Source organism: Vulpes lagopus, chromosome 7, assembly GCF_018345385.1.
Source record: "Vulpes lagopus strain Blue_001 chromosome 7, ASM1834538v1, whole genome shotgun sequence".
NCBI lineage: Eukaryota > Metazoa > Chordata > Mammalia > Carnivora > Canidae > Vulpes > Vulpes lagopus.
This window is the reverse complement of record NC_054830.1, coordinates 62,637,073-62,657,675: the sequence shown is the minus strand read 5'-3', so window position 1 is coordinate 62,657,675 and position 20,603 is coordinate 62,637,073. Positions and strand designations below refer to the sequence as shown.

Below are 20,603 nucleotides of genomic sequence, written 5' to 3'. Positions count from 1 at the left end.
AGCTGCACTTTGTTAGAGGAGTTTTCCGCTGTGTCCCCTCTGAGCCCTCTCTCCCCCAGATTAAACATCCCCCTACATAAGAGGATTGCTCAGTGATGGTGCCTACCTTGGGCCCTATTCTCAGACTGTGGGTCCTCAGGGGCCCCAAACTGGTCTGTGCAGCCACCTGAGAACCACAGGCAGCCTCTCTGATCTCCCTTCTGGAATCTATAGCCAGTTACGCAGTCTGCAATCCCATGACTTGTTTGCGCAGTCACCTTCTGCAGTCAGTAGAAACTGATCTCAGAGCGCCCAGGATTCCTGGGAACTTTTTCCATACGTGAATAATAATGCTAACCCTTGTCCTTTCTAGTTAAACAACAACAACAACAACAACAAAACAACCAAAAAAAAAAAAAAACAGGTTTTGGTTGATATTTTTAAATATTTCAGATTAACTCATAAAATTTAGGAGCAGTTTTCCCTCCCTCCCTCCTTCCTTCTTTCCTTCTATCCTTGCTTCCCTCCCTCCCCTGTGTTCTCCTTATTGGGAGGAGACACACACACCACACAGGTTTCTCTAAGAACAAAACGCAGTTCAGCAATACAGACCAAAGAGCATATATTCAAATGACATAAAATCCTCTTCCAAGGGCAGAAGAGGAGCCCGCCCATCACGTAAGGTAAAGAAACTTACCCGAGAACAGCTCAGCATGTTGACTTGGCTTCGGCCCTTAGCGCACTGTGGCCTATCTCACCAACTTGGAGGTGGAGGACGCTGTGGCTTGAATGCCTCATCTTGTTGGACTTATCTGAACCATATGGCAGGAGGATGGTCTCCGAAGTGGGCCCAACCAATCAGGGCTCGGGTGGGAGGGACCCACGTGACACTCTAGTTTCTCGGGTGGGATCCCCACCAAGAGCCCAGTGTGCTGCGGTCACCTTAGTCACGACCAGCTGTGCCAGACTGGGGTGACTGGCTCGGTTTTCCTGTGGTGCCCTGATTCATCCTCAGTTCCTTGGCTCCTATTATTTAGCACAGCATCCACTTGCCCAGAAGTCTCTCTTCTCTGGAAACTTGAGGACACCCTAACGGGTGGATACGTGGCTCACTTTGCTGCATTGGAGAACAGACGTGTATATGTGCCCAAACTGCATTCGTGAGGATGTGTGGGGTTTTCCTTATGGTCACATGTGAACGCTTCTCACAAACCAATTTCTATTTGAAACTGCGGATCCCCAATATTTATATAATGAGCCTTAATGAGCCAACCGAAACCCTTGGCCTGTAGCAATGAACTGTAGAGCTTTCAGTGAGTTACTTGACCTTTCTGAATCTCAGCCGCCACATTTGCAAAAGGTCTAGACAGCCTCTAGAGGCCCCTGTGGGGCGAAACCTTCGCTGGTTCGGCAACGTGTACCCAGTGTCCTCTGTGTCCTGGAATTGGAAGGGCTGTCGTGGGCCAACCAGCCTATGATCCAGCTCTCGAGGCCCTGCCAGCCTACTTTAGAGAGAATGCAGCAGTCAAGTAAACTTGTGCAAAAAGCGGTGTCATGCTCTGTAGACAATGACATCGGGGAAGGGGGTGTAGGCCGCAGAGACGCGAGTGGAGGCAGCGCAGCCCGAGGAGGCAAAGGCGAGGAGAGTGAGCTGAGCAAGCCACGCGGTGGCTTCTAGGGAGAGGACTTCTAGATTGCAGGGCGATAAGAACATGTGAAAACAGTAACATGTCTGAGCATTTGCCGTAATATTTTATCTGATTGTTGCAGCCACTGTCTAAAATGGGTGGGAGAAGCAGTTTGGTCGTTTCGCTTTTACAGACACAGGGAGCGAAACCCAGGATGACACTGTGCCCTACGGCGGAGTCGAGCCTCCAATTTTGATTTCCTGTCCTTTTATCCACCTGCAGTTTGCCATAGCCCTCGCCTGTGTTTCTCAGAAACGGCTTCAGCTGCGCTGTTCTCAGTTTTCATTTTGCTAATGTTTCCCCATCTTCAGACTGGAAATCTGTTTTGTTTTTGTTTGTTTTTAAGATTTTATTTACTTATTCATGAGAGACACACACAGAGAGAGAGAGGCAGAGACACAGGCAGAGGGAGAAGCAGCGGGCTCCCTGTGGGGAGCCCCATGTGGGACTCCATCCTCAGACCCCAGGGTCACACCCTGAGCCAAAGGCAGAGGCTCAACCGCTGAGCCACCCAGGTGTCCCTGAAAACCTGGTTTAATGATTAAAGGGGCAAAAACATCAAGAACCAAATACATTTTAGAATGACTCCATTGAAGGGGATCCTAGAGCTACTTGATGGAACACTCTTCCTGTAGAAGGGAAATTGCAGCCCAGGGAAGGAAATGAGAGTGCATCGCTTTTTGACTCCTGTTCACTTGACCAAGCTGCTGATTTTGAGGAAGTGTCCCATTCTTTTCTCTTTCTTTCTTTTTTACCTCTTTGCTTACTTTACTTTTGGTGTGGGGAGACGAGATCACATGACAACCACTGACACTCCGTTTGCGGTTGGCTACCTTCATCACCCTTTTATGCCACTTTTATACATTCTCTGCATATGAATGCTTCAGACTGCGTTTCTCTATTTATTATTAGCTTATATTATCCAAGACAAATCTCATTTTGTTATTTCCTGCTTATACTTTTAAAGGCCTTTGGGTCTTGGGTGTCACTGTCCCTCCTGCCTGCCTGTTTCGTGGCCACTACATAATTCATTGTGGGACTGAATTTTACCTCCTCTTCCATATCGTGAGATAGGATTGGATCCCAAAAGAGACCCAGCTGAAAATCATTCAGGGCCTGAGCATTCTGCTCTATTGAATGCCTTGTCACTTATTAGGATCACTATCTTCGCTTATAATCTTTTTAGGCCATTCAAATAACTATACTTAATTCAAGGTGATGCAAATGTATCTTCGAGTTCCAATTCATAAAACCATCAAATCTCTTTATTAAATTTCAGTCCAGTATGCACCACCTTTTCAATCCAGATGTTCCATTGCTTTGCAAATTCAGTTAAGAAAGAAAATAAAATAATATTTAGGACAGATGGTGAGGCACGATGTCTCATGGGGAGAAAAATATTATGGGATGGTTTAGACAGAATTGGATTTTTTTCCTCCTAATGTGTGCTTGGATTTATAATAGGGTCTCATTCTAATTAATATTTTCATAAAAATCTTTCTATCATACAATCTGCTGAAACAGATTCAAGTCAGGTTTGTGATCTCTTCAATACAATCAATAACAGACATTTTGAAACTCCAAAAGAATTTTGTTAATTCATCATTTACTGAGCACCTGGTATAAGAACTGGCTTTGTCCTAAGAACCAGAGACCTGAATAGAAGTCACACTCGAAACGGCTCAGAAATGTCTCACAATCCAAGAGCTGTACACACTCATTAATTTATTCTCAAATGCCAATTACATAATATGGTGAGGCAGTTTTCTTGATCCTAAAGAAAGGTGTACACTTGGAAATGTGCTTCCATGAAACCTATGTCACAGGGCTGGGGGGAAAGAAACAATAATAAGTAAAATTTATTTTTAGTTAGTGAATAACGGTGTGGAGGAGATAAAACAAGATGATATGTATGCTCTAATGGGGATGAAGGTGTGTAGACAAGGTTGTTATCTGAGGAAGTAATATTTTAACTGAGCCCTAAACGATGAAAAGAAAGAGGTTGTAAAAAAAGTCAGAGAAAAGGTATTCTAGGTAAAGTGAATAGCAAATTCAAGTTCCTGGACCTATAACAAGTTTGGTTCATTTAAGAAACATTTGCTTGTTGAACAGAGGGATTGTTGAATGAATAGAGTGGTTGGATGGATGATATGGTGAGTGAGGGAGGTAGTATGATCAGGTAAGGTGGGGACTTGTTGGCCATGATAGTGATTGAATTTCACCCCACATAGTATGGGAAGCCATTGAGTTTTAGGTAGGAAGATAGCCTGGAAGTTTATGTTTTTAAAAGAGCACTCTAGCTGTGGATGAGTTGAAGAGGAAGGATTAGGAAATAGGCCAAAGAAGCAAAAAGACTGATTAGATTAGCATTGGTTAAGTGACAATGGCCTGGATTAGAGTGGCAGTGATGGAACAGAAGTGAATCTTTTTGGAATATTCTGAGATAAAAGAGGATACAGGATGTGCTCATGGACTTTATGTGGGGTTGGAAGGTGGGCTGAAAAAAAATGGGAGAGATGACTCAGACAGTTTTGATTTGGCCATTGTTGGGCAATGTTGCCATTTACTAAGATGGACAAGAGAGGAATGTGGGGAGAAACCATTACTTCTGCTTTAGACTTGATGATTTTGTGATGCTTTTAAATAGGTATTTAAGTAAAGATGTCTCTGTAGGCAGTTAGGATTCATAGAAGAGGTAATTTCTAAAGAAATGTTTGAGTCATTGGCACACAGATATTTTCACATTTTTATTTAAAATGAGAACTGAATGATAGAATGTAGATAGATAGGAAAGGGGGCCCAAGGCCTGGCCCTGAAGCCTTGGCAGCATTTAGCAGAGATTTTGGGAAGAAGCAGAAAGCAGCAAATAAGTATATGTGGGATAAGCTGAGAGCCCAAAAGAAATGGGATGGCAGGTGCCCTGGAATCCATGAGAGAGTGCTTCAGGAAGAATGAGCTATTTCTTTATATGCTTCCAGGCAGTCTAGCAAGACAAGGATTTTCATGTTATGGTTTTAGAAACCTTGAGGTAAATGGTAAATCCATCCATCCAAGATGGATTTTGGTAGAGTAGTGAGTACAGATATTAGATTGGAGAGAACTGAAGAGTGAATTGTAGGCGAGAAGGTGGGAAGTATAAGTAAAGATAACTCTCAATAAACTCCGTGAGTCATGAAAGAAGTGTGAAGTAGGAGACATAGTGGTAAGGAGATGTGGAATGAAAGGAGGGTATTTTTTTTAATTTTTATTTTTTAATTAACATTTTAATAGAGACCATATCCTGTTATGATGGTTTGAAAGGAGAGAATAGTGAGGCAGGAAGGAAAGGGGGTCAGTTTGTTCTAGACAAGTAGCAATCCAAAAGAGTGACAGGTGAGGCTTCGCGGAGCCAAAGATACCTGAGTCAAAGCTTGATGGGAGACTCAGGCAGAGACTAGCCTTTCAGGCTAAAGAAACAAGGACAGAAGCTCTGAGAGGTGAATTCTGAGAAGAAACTGTGCATTTAAGGGCAGAGATGTGCTTTGGGATGAGAATAGACAAGACAATTGGAGCTATAGTATGGAAGGATTTGGGAGCTAGGTGGGGAAGCTCAGATTTTGCAGAAGGTAACTAAGTATTTCAAACACGGTCTGGATAAATTGCTCATGGCTTAATCACCTTAGATTCATCACTCTTAGGAAATGGGGCAGACCCAAACCAGTTAAGAGTATTGTAAGGGCCAAGTAGACAGAGGACCGGGCTGTCCCCTGGATCGTGCTCTCCATGATAGGCCTGGGTGTGTAATGGGAGTGTTAATATGTGACTATATCCAGATCATCCTTCTTTTCATAGTGTTTTCCATTTGCTAGATGATGCCTGGTTGTCACAGTGAAACACAGGAAGGAATTTCTGGCCCACTTTGGTGTATGGCCAACCCTTGGAGGAACCAAAAACCAACTTAAGCTCCTCAGTTTCAGTAGACCCAACCAGCATCTGAAACTTGTTAGCGGATTCATGGTTCCTTAGAAGCCCTTCACCACCCTGTCTTCTGTACACTGGACAGGCCAATCTGGTTGAGGAGGTTAAGAACAAACCCTGGCTTGAATAGAATTAAATGAAGTCAGCAATGTGGGTTGGACATGAAGCCTTTGAAACATAGGCGATTTAAAGTCCAGATATTCCTCTTCCAGAGGAAACATATGCCAGTACAGCCACCACCATCTCCCCGCCAAGCTTCCCCTTTGTGAACCTTCGGGGGTTAAGTACTCCAGTTTCCCATGTTCTAAGAAGCTATTATTTGGACACAGAGATTGTGCATTTTTTGGTCGTTTGTTGTTGTTGTTTGGATGAATTGTTATGTGGCATGAAGCTTGTTGTGGTTGGACCCATCCCTAAACAAACAGCTGAATTTAAAAATACTGTTTTTTTTTTTTTTCTGGTGTTTAAAAAAATAGAGAAAATAGTAATCATTGGACTAATCAAATATCCTAATGCCAATCACCGTTCCCTCAGCTGGAAATAGAAACAGATACTAATTTCTCAAAAGCTGACCCATCTTCACAGACAAGAAGTTTAGAAAGACAGGTCAATCCTACCACCCTCTGGAAGGTAGCCCATCTCAGGAGAGCATGCATCCAAAGTATTTGCTTACTCCTTGAGTCTTATTACATATTATATCTCCTATTACTTAAAGCTGTCATCTCCCCATCTGTAGAGAGTTTTTTTTTTTCCTCAATGGGCTGGACACTTGGTAACCCCAGTAGCTTCTCAGACTACTATGTAGCCCACACCAGGGATGTTGTGAAAAGTGAAAATGGAGATTCCCAAAAGGAAAGTTGAAACTTGGTTAAGGGTAATGAACTATTTTGTTGTCAGAATTACATCTTGAAAACCCAGTCCGATCCATTGACATGGTGTAGTAGAAAGGGCATTGGGTAATAAGTTCAAGTGTTCTCGTCTTAGCTGTACTAGAGATGTTCTCTACAGGCTTCAGCAAATCACTTCAATTCCATGAATTTCATCTTTCCTGCACAGGAAATAAAATCATTGCTTTCAGCTTCAAGATCACCATGGTTGTCATAGACCATGTATTGACCACCTGTTATGTCCTGAGGGCTTTACCTACATTTACCACTAGACCATACATTCCATGAGGTGAAGGTCATGGATGATTTTTTTACTACTCTGTGCCTACAGTTTATCACAGTACCTAGCACACAGAAGAAACTAAGAAAACATTTTGGGTCATTATGTAATCACATGAATTATGAAGTGATCTGAGCATGATAGCAAACACTTAGTCCTTCAACCATTATTCAGGTGAAGAAAGCAAGGTCTAGAAATTCCAAGTAATTTCTCCAAAATCACATAAATGGTAAATGGCACTAGGGAAAGACCTAAGCAAAATCAGGTCTTACGCCTCTAAGAGTGTGAAAAATGCAGGTTTTCCTGCTCAGAAAAATCATCAAAGTCTCCATTTCTCTCTTCTTGAAGATTTTTATTTATTTGACAGAGACAGAGAGAGTAGGAGTGAGAGCACAAGTGTGGAAGTAGCAGACAGGGGGGAAAGGGAGAGGGAGAAGTAGACTCCCCGCTGAGCTGGGAGCCCCAGACAGGGCTCCATCCCAGGACTCTGGGATCATGACCTGAGCCAAAGGCAGATGCTTAACCGACTGAGCCACTCAGGTGCCCCACAGTCTCTCCATTTCTAAACAGTACAATTCAAATACCTCAAAATGGCATTGCAGTCCTTCCTTAGTCTGGCCTCAGATTAGCTTTTCAGTTCATCGGCTCCAGGACCCATCATTCTCCCTTAGCTTTAACCTTGACAGCTTTCTCATACACACACACACATTGCTTGAGGCTCATCCATTGCTCATACTCTTCCCTTCACATCCCCGAATTCTTTTCTTCCTCCAAAATGCTGCCCCAAACTATCTTCTTGGGAAGCCTTTTCCTGTTTTCCCAAGCAGTATTGATTCCACCCACAAGGGAGGAGCCCCACCTGATTCATCAGTGTGTCCCCAGTACCAGCATAGACACAGAGCAGATAGTGAGTAAATAAATACTGGTTATGTGGATTGAGTCTCTTCTCCAGTTCTCATCAAGGAGTTAAAAGCTATCTTAGCTGGAGATAATAACGACCCTCACTCCTAAATCTTCAGAATGCTTTGGTGCCTCTTACTTATTGCCTATTCATTGCTCAAATGATTTCAAGAGGATTACTGCATTCTTAGTCCCAGCTGGACATTATGGAAGTGTTTGTGAGACAGCCACTGGGGATTTGCTTTAGAGTACTGCAGGGAGTCCCAAAGTTTGAAGAAATTTTATAGCAAAGCTAGTAAATGTTTTAGACAAGATGTGTCATTTCACTGGAAAAAGATACCTCTGTTTTGATGAAATCTGGTTTGCAGTACTCAGGGTATGGCCAGTAATCACATCAAAGAAAAGTGTATCGATACCTGCTTAGTTGAGAACAGGCCTACACTGGTAATAATATATATATAAAGTACATTTTAAATGCAACATGATTTTATGTTGTAAACGTCTTAAAAACTCAGGGTTTCAGCTGCATATTTTTTTTAACTGAAGTACAATTTCTATACAACCTTTGTCCTCACTCCCCATTTTTCCAACAATCTGCTTTATTAGGGACATGACAGTAAAAGTTTTGAACAAGAAGCCATTCAAAAACAATAGAAACTTCCTGAAGTAGCTTTTCTCTCTTCTATATCATTTTTTTTTTCTTCTACATTTTCCACAAGTCAGGTATTTTTCTGGTTTTTGTTCTGGCCTTCTGTGTAGATATTCCTTATTAATGGCACTTGTTTTAAAAAAAAAAACAATTTTAGGCACAATAGTCCATTACTTCTGGCTCTGCTCTATATATACTTTATATATATGCTTTTCAGTTCATCGGCTCCAGGACTATAAATATATATATATATATATTTATATAAATAAATAAATATATATATATATATTCATTGACTATATATATATTCATTGCTCTTGTTTGTCACTTGTCCCCTCATATATTCCTTGGCCATTTGTTGGGCATCTCGTTGATTCTAGGTTCTGTGATATGAGTTCGGAATACAGGGATGAGAGTCAGCAATTTAGTGCCCAGAGATAGTTCCTGCCTGCTGGGACAGGGCAGCAAGAGGGTTTTGTTCACAGACAGGTTGACAAAAGCTGGATGTGGGGAATCCAGGAAATGTGAGAGAGAGCACAGAGGAGGGTCGCCTAAGTGAGCTAGGATGGGAGTCAGTGAGAGAGAAGGGAGGATGGAGACAGCTTGCTAGAGGAGACACTCTCAGCCGCATCTGAAGACCCAGCAGGAGTTAGCAAAGTGAAAAATGAGAAATAGATCCTACACAGAGGAAACAGCCCTTAGGAGGGCAAGACAGAATGATGGGGAATGGCTGGTTTGGAAAACTGTGGGCGAGGTCCGTTGTGGAAGGCCTTGTACACCAAGCTACAGAAGATGACCTCCACACGCAGGGGCATGTGTCACAGTGTTATGTGTGAAGCCTGGCAGGGGCAGGTATGTATCTGGGGTAGAAGGTTGTAGCTCAGATCTGCTATATTATCCCTCTGTCCTGAGGAATATACATTATCTCAGTCCTTCTTTGAAGAATACATTGGCTTGCGTTCATTCTTGCAGTAGCCAACACCTTATGGCTGTGTGGCCTTCAAGATTCTTGAAGTGAGAGCTTGTGGAAATCATCCTTAGATCTTGTACCAAGCTGGCAAGAGCAATTTAAGTACCTGCTTCCCTTTCTAGCAATGAACTCTCCAGCTCTTTCTTTTATTCATTCACCACAAGGATTTTAGTGGTGTTGCAGATTCACAGTTTTCTAATCAGACTAAGTTCATTAGTGTCCCCCAGTTGGGTTGAAGTAGTTCCATCCTAAGTAAATACATTCAAGATTACCTGGTAGTCATGGACAGATTAGAGGCTTGAATCCAGGGTTTCTGACATTAAGGACAAGAATTCTTGACAAAAGCCTAAACCCCAGCCTTTGCTTACATGCCAAGGTAAACCCGTCTCATTTTCCTAAGACTTGGCTTCCAAGCTCTCAAATAGGGGCAATAATCTCTGACCATCTCAAATCGTGTCCTTCAGACAAGCCTCAGGAATGCAGAGGCATGGCATTTCATTCCGATGCTCCAGACAGATGGAAATTGAAAATTAAGTCAATGAGAAGCAGCATCATCTGTGTCTGTCCACTTACAGAGAGTCCATCTGCCTCAGGCTCCTGGAGCCTTGTGCATTTCTTCCAGAAGGAAAAGAAAGTAGCACAGGAAAGTTCAGCTGGGGATGACAGACTTGGCAATGCCTGCGCCCCACATCACGTCCTCTAGCTGGATAGAGCAGTTTCTAAATGTGATACTGCACAAAAGGGACTGAGTCTGAGACAAAGAGTTCTCTTATGTCGGAGGAAGAAGGGGTGAGGCGGAGAAATCATACTGCCCAGTGCAATCCCGGTGTAAGCCAGTCACCACTGGCATCTCAGCTCCTTTCCCTTCTCTCAAAGACCCCGTCTGAAGAAACTTCCCAAAGGGTGCAGAGTGTGAACTGTGTGTAGACAGGAGGACGTGCATTGGGAGTGCTGGATTTTACTCATTCACTCATTCAACAGTTATTTGTTGAGCGCTCCAAGGGGCTGTGCGATGATCAATACAGGGAAGGCAGGCGGCGGGGTGACCATTTGACCTTGGTGTTGACTTTAAACTCTTTTCACTATAACCTGCTCAGCTACCGGCATGAAGTGTTCAAAAAGCTCCAAGTACATTGATGTAATGAAAACAGGAAGGCCAGTTTTGTTTTATTGTGTTGTTGTTGCTGTCTTTGTTTTTCCTGGCCACGCATTTTTATTCCATTCCTCACTCTGTTCTCTACAGTGCTTGGGGCATGGGAGTAAAGAGGGAGAGAAAATTCTCCAGATGAAGACTGGCAGATGTAGCTGAAGGGCCCCGGGGACTCCAGGAGCAAGAGAAAATGAATTGCAGAGTCCAAGGATGTTATTTCCCAAAATGGCTCATAGTAGCTATGTCAGCAGAATCTTGGGGGAGAAACCAGGCATATTTATTCTTTCTCTCTCTCTCTCTCTCTCTCTCTCCCCCCCCCACCTCCTATCTCTCTAACTCTGTCTCTGCTTACCTATCATCCATTTAACTACCTTTCCACTTACTTGCTTAACTGTGCCCACCCCTACGCCTACCCCATTCCCTGGTTCTGCTGAGTCCCAGCACACAGGAGGTCTTAAAAATAATCAGGAGCAAGTGAGCCTTCATGAGACCTCAGCTTTAGCCCCAGTTCGTGCCATTCTGGGGTCTCTTTGCTGAGAACATGAATTAAGTCATCGTAGAGAATAGATCTTACGTGATCTTACTAAGATCTCACCCTCCCTGTCTTCAGATTGGAAGGGGGGGAATGTGGTACCAACAGTCAGGCAACCCCACGTCCTGGTCCTCAACAGGATGTGCCTTCTTTACTCTGTAGACAGAGCATGCAGGGGGCATTTCTCTCCGAGGTATGAGAAGGCCAGGCTCCTACTTCTCGCCCTGCCGCCACCTCCTCCGGTGATCGGGAGCAGATCCTTACTGCCTCTGGCTCTCAGGCCCTCATTAGCTAAGATGGGCGAAGATGCTGGCATTGTACGCATCATCTCATGAAATCCGTTTAACAGCACCGGGTAAATATATTATCGTCTCCTTTTCTTTCTTGGATGAGAAGATAAAGTTCGGGGAGGTTCCGTTAGTTTTCTTTAAATCCTACACAGCTGATATATGACAGAGCTAGGATCTGAGCAAAGCTCTGTCAAGCTTTGCCTGATGCCAAAACCCGTGCTTTCGGCAATTCCCTTTATTGAGTTTCAGGAGAGGAAAGCCTGGATTAATGGCTGGTCACTCTCGGATTAGGTCTCCGTTTTATTATATGTAAGTCGGCCCTGCTCGCCAGGAGGCTGGAGCTCCTGAGAAGTGCTGAGTCCGTATTCCCCCCGTGCTCGCGCTGCCAGGCGTGCTACTGGTCACTGGAGTCCTCAGCTGGCTCAGGCTCATCTTTAAATAATTGAATTATAATGAATTGATTTATTCTGGCTCTTTTGATAGTCTTTCACTATGTAAACTGTTTGCTGAAATAAACAAGGGATTTTGGAGCTTGGAAGGGGCTCAACATCCTGCTGCCCCTGAATTCACAGACTCCTTTTTCAGATACTCAGCATCCTAGAATTCCAAGTCTTAATTCTACTTGACCCCGGCTCTTTCTATTTGGGGAGAGGACTGCCGCATGGAGTGTTTTAAGTGAGTCCTGATTGCACAAGGTGATTCCATTCAGCCAGCTAGAAATAAATGGAGCCCTTGAAAGAAGAATTATTTTTTTTTTCTCTTGACTGTTATTTTAGAATGTACAAAGCATGTTTGTGTCCACTTCCTATGAGAGTTTTGCGGCCATCCTGAGAGGTTGTCCTGGCTGGGACAATCATTCTTTTCTTTTTGTTGAGGTATAATTAATACACAGTGTTATTTTAGCGTCAGGTGTACAACATATTGATTGAACAATTCTGTACGTTACTCAGCGCTCACCATGGCAAGTGTAGTCACCGTCTGTCACCATACAACATTATTGCAATATTTGGGACAATTGTTTCTGTATTACAGATGGAAAGCCAGAGGCTGAGAAGTGAAGCTAATTGTGTAAAGTCATATAGCTAATATAGGAGGGACAGAAGTCAATTCCTGATTGGAAAAGGGGCTCCACTCTCTTGTTCTGGAGCAAATAGGGGAGGAGTGTCCTAGACCAAGCAGTATCCTTAGGGTGACCATAAGGATGGTCTGAATACCCATATGTTCTGTTATGCCCGGGATTTGCAGATTTTCCCAGGACATGTGCCCATTGCCTGGACATAGTTTTTAATAGCATCTCTATCACCAGTTTGGATGATCATTTTAAGCTCACCGGAAGACACCGCATAAGGTCCAGATTTCAAGAAGGCCCGTCTTTTAGAGGAGCTACAGTGTGTAGATAGGATGGCTCTGTTAAGTGTTAAGGTGGGGATCTTCATAAAATAGGAACCCAAGCAGAAAGGGGTATTTAGTTTGGCCTAGAAGTATTGGGAAAACAGTGCAGACCACCTGAACATTTATTAAAGGGTGGGCAGGGGGACCTCCTTCCGATGGCTGCATTCTGATTTCTCCCGGCGTTGCTCTGTGCTGAAATAGCAAGCCACGTGCAGAGGTCCTGCGTCCTTAGAAGGCACCTGCCAGCTCTGTGCTTCCATGATCTTTGTCCTGGCAGCTGAGCATCACTGCAGCCTGCTGCAGCTCTACGTTGTCCCAAGTAGAAATCTCTGCTGTGGTTTGAATGACATGGGAGCTTGAGAGCTCACTTGGCCTGGGACTTTAACTGGAGCTCCTGAGGCATCCAGCCAGCCCCGAGGAGCCTAGAACAGTAGACAGGAAGGGCTCCTGGACGCCCAGCACTTTCACCCTCTTATCTGATTGAGCCCAGAGGGGGCAAGACATTGGTCTTCAGTAACAGAGCAGTTGAGTTACAGAGCTGGGATTGAAGCCAACGCCTCTTGAGCATCAGTTCACTCCTAGGTGAAACCAGAATTCTCTTTGGAGTTCAGTAAACCTCCGTTTGCCACTGTGAAGTTCTGTGGTGTCAGATAACATACCCAAAACTTGGAAGAGTGAAAGCCTGAATTTGAAACCAGGATCTGGCATGAACACACCGTGTGACTTTGGGCAATTTTTTTTTTAAATATTTATTTATTTGAGAGCAAGAGGGAGAGAGAGACAGAGACAGAGACAGAGAGAAAACCAGCAGGGTGAGAAGTCAAGGGAGAGGGAAAAACAGACTCCCCACTAAGCAGGGAGCCCGGCCTGGGTCTCAGTCCCAGAACCCTGACATCATGACCTGAGCCAAAGGCAGATGCTTAACCAGCTGAGCCCCCCAGGCACCCCTCTTTTGGGCAAGTTATAAAAGATGCATGGGAGCTCAGTGTCCTAATCTGGAGGACTGAAATAATTAAGATAATAATGCCTTTCTCACAAAGTGGCCGTGGGGCACACTTGGGGTATAATGAAGGTCCACGTGTTTGTGAGTGTGTGTGTGTGTGTGTGTGTGTGTGGTAAAACATGCATAACACAAGACCTACCCTCTAGATTTGTAAGTATGCATACACTTCATATCACCATAAGCACAATTGAAGCTGCAAGCACAATGCTTTACACTGTCTTGTGTACCTGCAACTTCATACCCATTGAACAGTAACTCTCACTGAGCCACGTCCCAATCCCCGCCAGCTCCTGGCCATGTCCCAATCCGCGCCGCCCCCCCCCCCCCCCAGCTCCTGGCATCCACCATCCTAGTCTCTCCTCCTGTGAGTTTCGCTGCTTTATAGTCTTCATTTAAGTGGAGCCACACAGTATTGGACCTTCTGTGACTGGCTTATTTCACTTAGTTTCGTGTCCTCCAGAGGCATCTATGTTGTCACAAATGGCGGGATCTCCTTTTATCAGGGTGACCGTGACTGCTGATGGTGGGCCTCACGGTGCTGCTGATTCTGCTGGTCTGGGCCCACCACCGCGGATGACAGCTGAGACCAAAGAACAAATCTCTCTGTTCTCTCCCTTCTCTGCCCATCTCCTGCAGATGAACCCAGCCGGTGCTATTTCCATGATGGTGATGGAGTATGTGAGGAGTTTGAGCAAAAAACTAGCATCAAGGACTGCGGGGTCTACACGCCCCAGGGGTTCCTGGACCAGTGGGCCTCCAATGCTTCAGTATCGCATCAGGACCAGCAGTGTCCAGGCTGGGTCATCATCGGGCAGCCCGCGGCCTCCCAGGTAAGCGCCCAGCCGCATGTGCCGTTTCCTGCAGACGTCCTGCATCTCTTAGTGCCACTGGATGTGGCCACCTGACCATATCTCTAACCAAATGCAACCCCAGGGCCTCACGAGGGATGAGACACCAGACGGTTAAGTGCAGGCAACATCATCATGGTAGGGTAACGCCTCTCCTCCTGTTTCTCTACCTGTTGTAATTCACGTTTGGCGAAATAATTCCAATTTGTACATGTCACTAGAATTCTGTGGGGCAAGTCCAAATTCTTTTGGGAAAGTCCTGCTTCTATTTTTTGGAGGAGGGGGTGCCAAGTTGTGTGCCCCTTGAACACTCGCCTGTGAATTAACTCTATCATGAATTTGCTGTGTGGCCTCAGACTAGTCTCCCCACTTCTCTGGGCCCCGTTTTTCGCATCTTTAAATTAGAGGGTGGTTGAACTTGACGATCTCCGAGGACCTCCCCGCTCTATAAAGCTGTGACTCACTCCTCAGTCCCCTAATGCACTATTTATGTTCCAGGATTCTTCCCCCAGGGGACTGCCAGTTTAGTTGAGGGAGCAAGCGATTGGGGCCACCAGCGCTTGTGTGATTCCAGGGATGGCCGTGCTGTCCCCAGAGTCCCCTTTCCAATTATCCTGCTGAGCAAGCACCTGCCTTCTTCCGAGACTCCCATTTCCCAGAGACACGACTCAGTGCCTCCAACCGCCTGGCCCGGTGGCCATCTCAGAGGCCAGCCTGCTCCTGGGCTTGCAGATGAGCCATTATTCCCAGCCATTCCTCCCTCGTATTGCTTCCCTGACTAGGGGATGGGGGTGGGGGGTTTAGGCCTGATTTCTAGATGAAAGAGGGATGTGACCTTCCTCTGGGGCCCAGTGAGAATCCCTGGATGAGGTGCAAGATAGGCGCACCTCACTTATAAGTTGCAGTGTTTGGCCATTTTTCATTTGTCTGTTTATACTTGTGTTTACGTGCCTTAGATTATTTATTCATTCGCATTTGTTTCTGGCTGCCCTGAGTGGAAGGGATCTTGCCTAGTCCCAGCCTGGTGAATAAATGAATTGAGGAATGAATGAATGAATGAGGAAGTGGATGTTGAGGGTTCACCCTTCCATGCCACCTCCATACTTGCCGACTTCTTCTTTGGTTGCACCTGTCACCTTGAACCCAAATCACCTCTCGGCTGCGCGTTCTTGGAGAAAGAGCTTTCATTTCCTTTTTTTTTTTTTTTTTTTTTTTTAAGATTTTATTTATTTATTCTTGAGGGACAGAGAGAGAGAGAGAGAGAGGCAGAGACACAGGCAGAGGGAGAAGCAGGCCTCATGCAGGGAGCCTGATCGAGAAAGAGCTTTCAGCCACATTCGTTCTGGTCCTTTCGTCTTCAAGCACAGGCCTAGACAAGACGAGGTGCTCTGGAAACGTGTGTTTAATTGACTACAGTTACATGCACGTGCACACACGCGTGCACACACACACACACACAGCGCTGAATGCCAATGAGCACCACCAAGAGAAAGTGCTCGGGCATCACTTCTCTGCGGCATAGAAGTCCTGCTCGGGAGCAGCAGGGCCGGCTGGCAATGGGGCCAGGAATTCCCAATTCAACGCTAAATGTTTAAAAACCATCATTCAAACGAGGGAATGAACACTCGGAATCTCACGTGAGCCTCGGCTGAGGGAGCAGCTGTGCTTCAAACCACCCGACGCGTTATCGCTCCTCGCGGAAGGAGGAGGAGGGAAAGGACTGCCCAGCCTTAGCGTTTGAAAGGCGACTTCGCGGGGCAATTATTTCAGTCTTGTAAGGAGGGGCTGTCAGGAATTATGGGTGATTATCTCTTCCTAAACAAAAATCCAATTTCAAAAAATCATTATAAATACTAGCTCTTCGATCTACAAAGAGGAGAGGAGGAAACAAAATCATCCTATTGAATTATTCATTGTAACCAATTTTATTTTAATGAAATCGACTAGGTTCCATTACTCTGGGCTCGGACATAATCTTTGTTACAAGGAGACTTGAGCTGTAACTAAATTTGCCATAATGAGATCAGCTCACTGGAGAATGTGGGGTCCGGGCCGGGGGGGGGCGGTGCTGTGTCCGGGCTGGGCCGGCCAGGCAGGCGGCCTGGAGGGCGTCAGAGCCGCAGCCTCCAGGAGCCCCCGCTGGAGGCCAGGCCTGCGTGAGTCCAGGTCGGATGGTCCCGGGGCGTAGGGGACGGCACCCTGGGGCCCGCGTTACCCCCTGCGCTGCTTACAGGAGGCTGGGAGCTCACCGCCACCCAGTCGGGGCCTCCGGTGAAGAGGTTGACGCAGGAGAGAAGGGGCGGGAGGCGCTTAGATGCGCCGCATCATAGGTGCCCCTCCCCTTCCCCGACACAATCATCCTTTCTCCCTCTCTCTCTCTCTCTCTCTCTCTTTCTGTCTCCCTTACATGCGCACATGCATGTGCATGCACCCACGTGCAAAATTCCCGTGCCAGAGCATGGGTCCCCAGGGGAGGACGGGGCAGATGTGGGGGGGTGGCAGGGTCACTGCCGTGCACCTGCCACCGCCTTGGGCCCTCCTGTACTCCACAGCCAGGGGACACGGACAGGCCGGGTGGCTTCCCCAGAGCCATGAGGCCCAGAAGTGAAGGGCCCCACAACTGGGATGCCAGGGAGGCCGCCAGTAAGGCTGGGACTGGCGGCACATCCCAAAGTGGCAGTCAGAGGGTGGCGGGAAAGTGGCCTGGGAAGCAGCGTCACCAAGCCTGGGCCATTGCTGGTGTCACCACGCCGGTGTCTGAGGCGCTTGGGGTCTTCCCTGGCTGCTCTGAGCCAGGCCGGCCCGACCCCCGCTGTGCCCTGAAGCTCTACGAAGGGCAGAGGTGAGGAGCTGGGAGGACGCGTGGCTGCCTCTGCGCTGCAGCCAGAAGAAGGGTCGCGAAGAACCACGTGCGGCCTGCTGAGCCGTGAGAGTCCTCGCGGCGTATGGCCCCGTCACAGAAGGTGGCAGGGTCTCGCTGGGACTGCCCAGAGCAGCGTGCATCGTGCTCCCTGAGCCCAGAGAGTTGATGAAAACTGCACTTAAAAACAACAACAAAAAAAAAAATTTATTTGAGAGAGTGAGCACAAACAGGGGTGTCTGCAGAGGGAGGGGGCGAGGCAGGCTCTGCCCTGAGTGGGGAGCCCGACTCTGGGTCTGATCCCAGGACCCTGAGATCATGACCTGAGCTGAAGGCAGGCGCTCAACCGACTGAGCCCCCCAGGTGCCCCCAAGAAATGGTGCAAACTTTTGTTTCGACTTTATAAAAACCCTTTGCTTCTAATAATTTCCAGCCTCTCGGGTGTCTGTGCTCCCAGCAAGATCCCCAAATTTGGTTAGGGCTAAGCTGCTCCACCCCAAACCTTGAGTCTCATATGCAGACCTTATCGGAGGCATCAGAACTTCTTGGTGTGCATATTGGGCTGCACACCCTCTAAGAGGAGACATTCCTTGGATATTTTGGCCACGCACCTTCCCGGCCCAGCTGGAATTCAAGAAGTCCCTGAGACAGAACAAAAATGGAAATGAACCGAAGGAATCAAGTTATCTCTCTTTGGGGAACCTCAGAAATGGTTTGGGTTAAGTGCTTGCAAAAATTTCGACTTGTCCTAATTTTGCCTCCATGTTTTGCATGTCTCTGGTGCTTCACGCCAAAGGCTGCCAGGGTGAGATGTAGATAGTCCTTCATCCCGCCCCCGCCCCCGCCCCCGCCCCCAGCGTTTCTAGCACAGTCCATTTCCTCCTATCTTGACAAGCACCTCCCTCCTTCTGCAGCGGCCTAGGGAGGAAATGGAAATACTGACTATCTGGAATGCGCAGGGCTCTCCAGGGATTACAGACCTTTAGTCAACCAACCAATTTATTTGGTTAATCCTTTGAGGGTAAAGCTTAGACTAAGCATTTCCAGGGCAGTAGTCTCAGGGCCAAAATAAAGAAAACCTTTCTAAGAACGAGAACTATCCACAGGGGGACGGAGTGCCTCGTGATACACTAAGCTCGCCATGGTAAGGCATGGTAAGGAGAGACCCTAGACGTCTCTCCTTCTGTGGTCGGCGATTCTCTCTCTACTCCATCGACCCATTATTGGGTGTATTAGTCCTTTGCCACTTGATCTTGAGTAGCTGTGACCAGCTTCTAGGCCGGTCCCTAGTACTTGGGGCCTCCCCCAAGGCAAATCATAATTTGTCTTGTGTTACAGTAATTTGTGTATTAATTCATGTAGTCATTGAGTAATATATTTGAATCCTACACTGTGGAACGTGAGTAGGTAAAGAGCATGGGGCGGGGGGGTTAATGGAAATCATGTGACTTGGGCTTTGCCCTCCTCGCCCCTCCTCTGACTTGGGAACCTGGAGCAGATGACCCCTCTGGGAAGTTTAGTTTCCTCTTTTTTTTTTTTTTTTAATAATAAATTTATTTTTCATTGGTGTTCAATTTGCCAACAAGTTTCCTCTTTTGGAAAGAGGGAAAGACAGCAGGTACCTGGTGGATGTTAAGAGAGTAAATGTAGAGAAGTCATCTAGTGCTGTTTTTTTGTTTTGTTTTGTTTTGATTTTTTGGTGTATGTGTTTTTTTTTTTTTTTCCCTCCACTTATTGTGTAGTTCAGATGTTACTTCTCTGTCCCATTTATGTTAGCCTTCTCCTCCACGCCCTCACCCAGAGGCCACGGTTACCCACACAGTACAGAAGCTCAGTCAACCTTCCGTTGGGTTAGATGTAGTTGTGTTAGTGAATGTCTCCTGCATCCTCAGGACCATACCAGCCATTCTGAGAGACTCCAGAGAAGCGCCAGTCCCTTGGCTGCCCTCAGAGGGCTCACCCTTTCATCGGAGGGGTGTGTCCTGTTCCAGACAGTAGCCAGAGACCCAAGACTGAGACTCAGAGGGAGTTTCCCTGAGGAAGAAACCGCAGTGCTATCAGCTTACTCAGCCAACAGGGACGAGAGCCAGCACGTACGGACGGAAAAGTCCTTCGCCCACTTTCCGAAGGCCCTGGACAAATTATAAAAATAACATTTATCAAGTTCATCCAGCTTCCGCGTCGAATTCCTTGAATCCTACTGAAACTGCTACAAAAACAGGAATCTCTGTGCTCACTTTTCGGATCAGGACAGTGAAGCTTGGAGGGTTGGTCGGGCGGCCTTGGGGCTCGCCCCCATAAGGGGCAGAACCAGGGTGCTGGCTGCCGTGTTCATCATAGGAGCTCAGGTGCAGGGCGAGGCAGCTCCCTCCTGTTCTGTGATGATGCTGGAAAAGAAGCTAGGAGAACCGGCATCTCTGGACCTTTTCATGCATGGTGTGTGTTCAAGGAACACCAAAAATGTAGGAGTTGCCGTGCCAATACCTCAAATATTGCCCCACCGTGTCTGCCGGGTGGTGTAGACCTCCACCTGTAGGCACTCGTCCTTTCAGGTTATGCATTGCCTGCTCCGGAAGGTCGTTTAAAACGGGCTTACGAAACCATGGGAGGACTCTAGGACATGTTTTAAGTTGCCATCCCCAACGTGTAAGACAGATTTCTCAGATCTACACCTAATTACTTCTGGATTGTAGGAGGAAAACAAAAGAAGAAAAGCACAAAGAGGACAGTGATGAATGGAAAAGGTGACTTGGCTCGGTTTACAGGTGTGTTTACGGGTGTGTCACAAGCCACGTGCTGTAGACAGGAAGCCCCGCAATGTCATCAAGAGAATCACAGGGTGTGCGCATTGCTCGATGGCCGCCGAGCCTGAGCCAAGAAGTGGGGGCCGTTTCTCCGAGTCTTCATCCTCGCATCCAGAGGAAGGGAGCAGATACCCGTTGGGGTCTCTGGATGCAAGGGTAAGAAATCTCCATGAGCACCTATGATGCAGTGTAGGGAGTGCGGAGGTTCAGGGGAGAGACACTGGGAGGGGGGTAGGGACAGACAGACATCCCCCCCACCAAAAAAAAAAAAAAAAAAGCCAGTAAGAAATAAAGGGGAAATGGAGAGATGAGCTTATTAATTTTTTTTTATTTTTTATTTATTTATGATAGTCACAGAGAGAGAGAGAGGCAGAGACACAGGCAGAGGGAGAAGCAGGCTCCATGCACCGGGAG

General features: G+C 46.5%; 1 protein-coding gene across 1 annotated transcript in view; it reads left to right on the top strand.

The window, feature by feature from the left end:
• Positions 1 to 20,603, top strand: part of PAPPA (pappalysin 1) — a 239,219-nt gene that overhangs the window by 127,746 nt on the left and 90,870 nt on the right. The window contains exon 10 of the mRNA XM_041763676.1: positions 14,314 to 14,507. Within this exon, the coding sequence (XP_041619610.1) occupies positions 14,314 to 14,507 (194 nt within the window). The remainder of the gene's footprint in view (positions 1 to 14,313; positions 14,508 to 20,603) is intronic.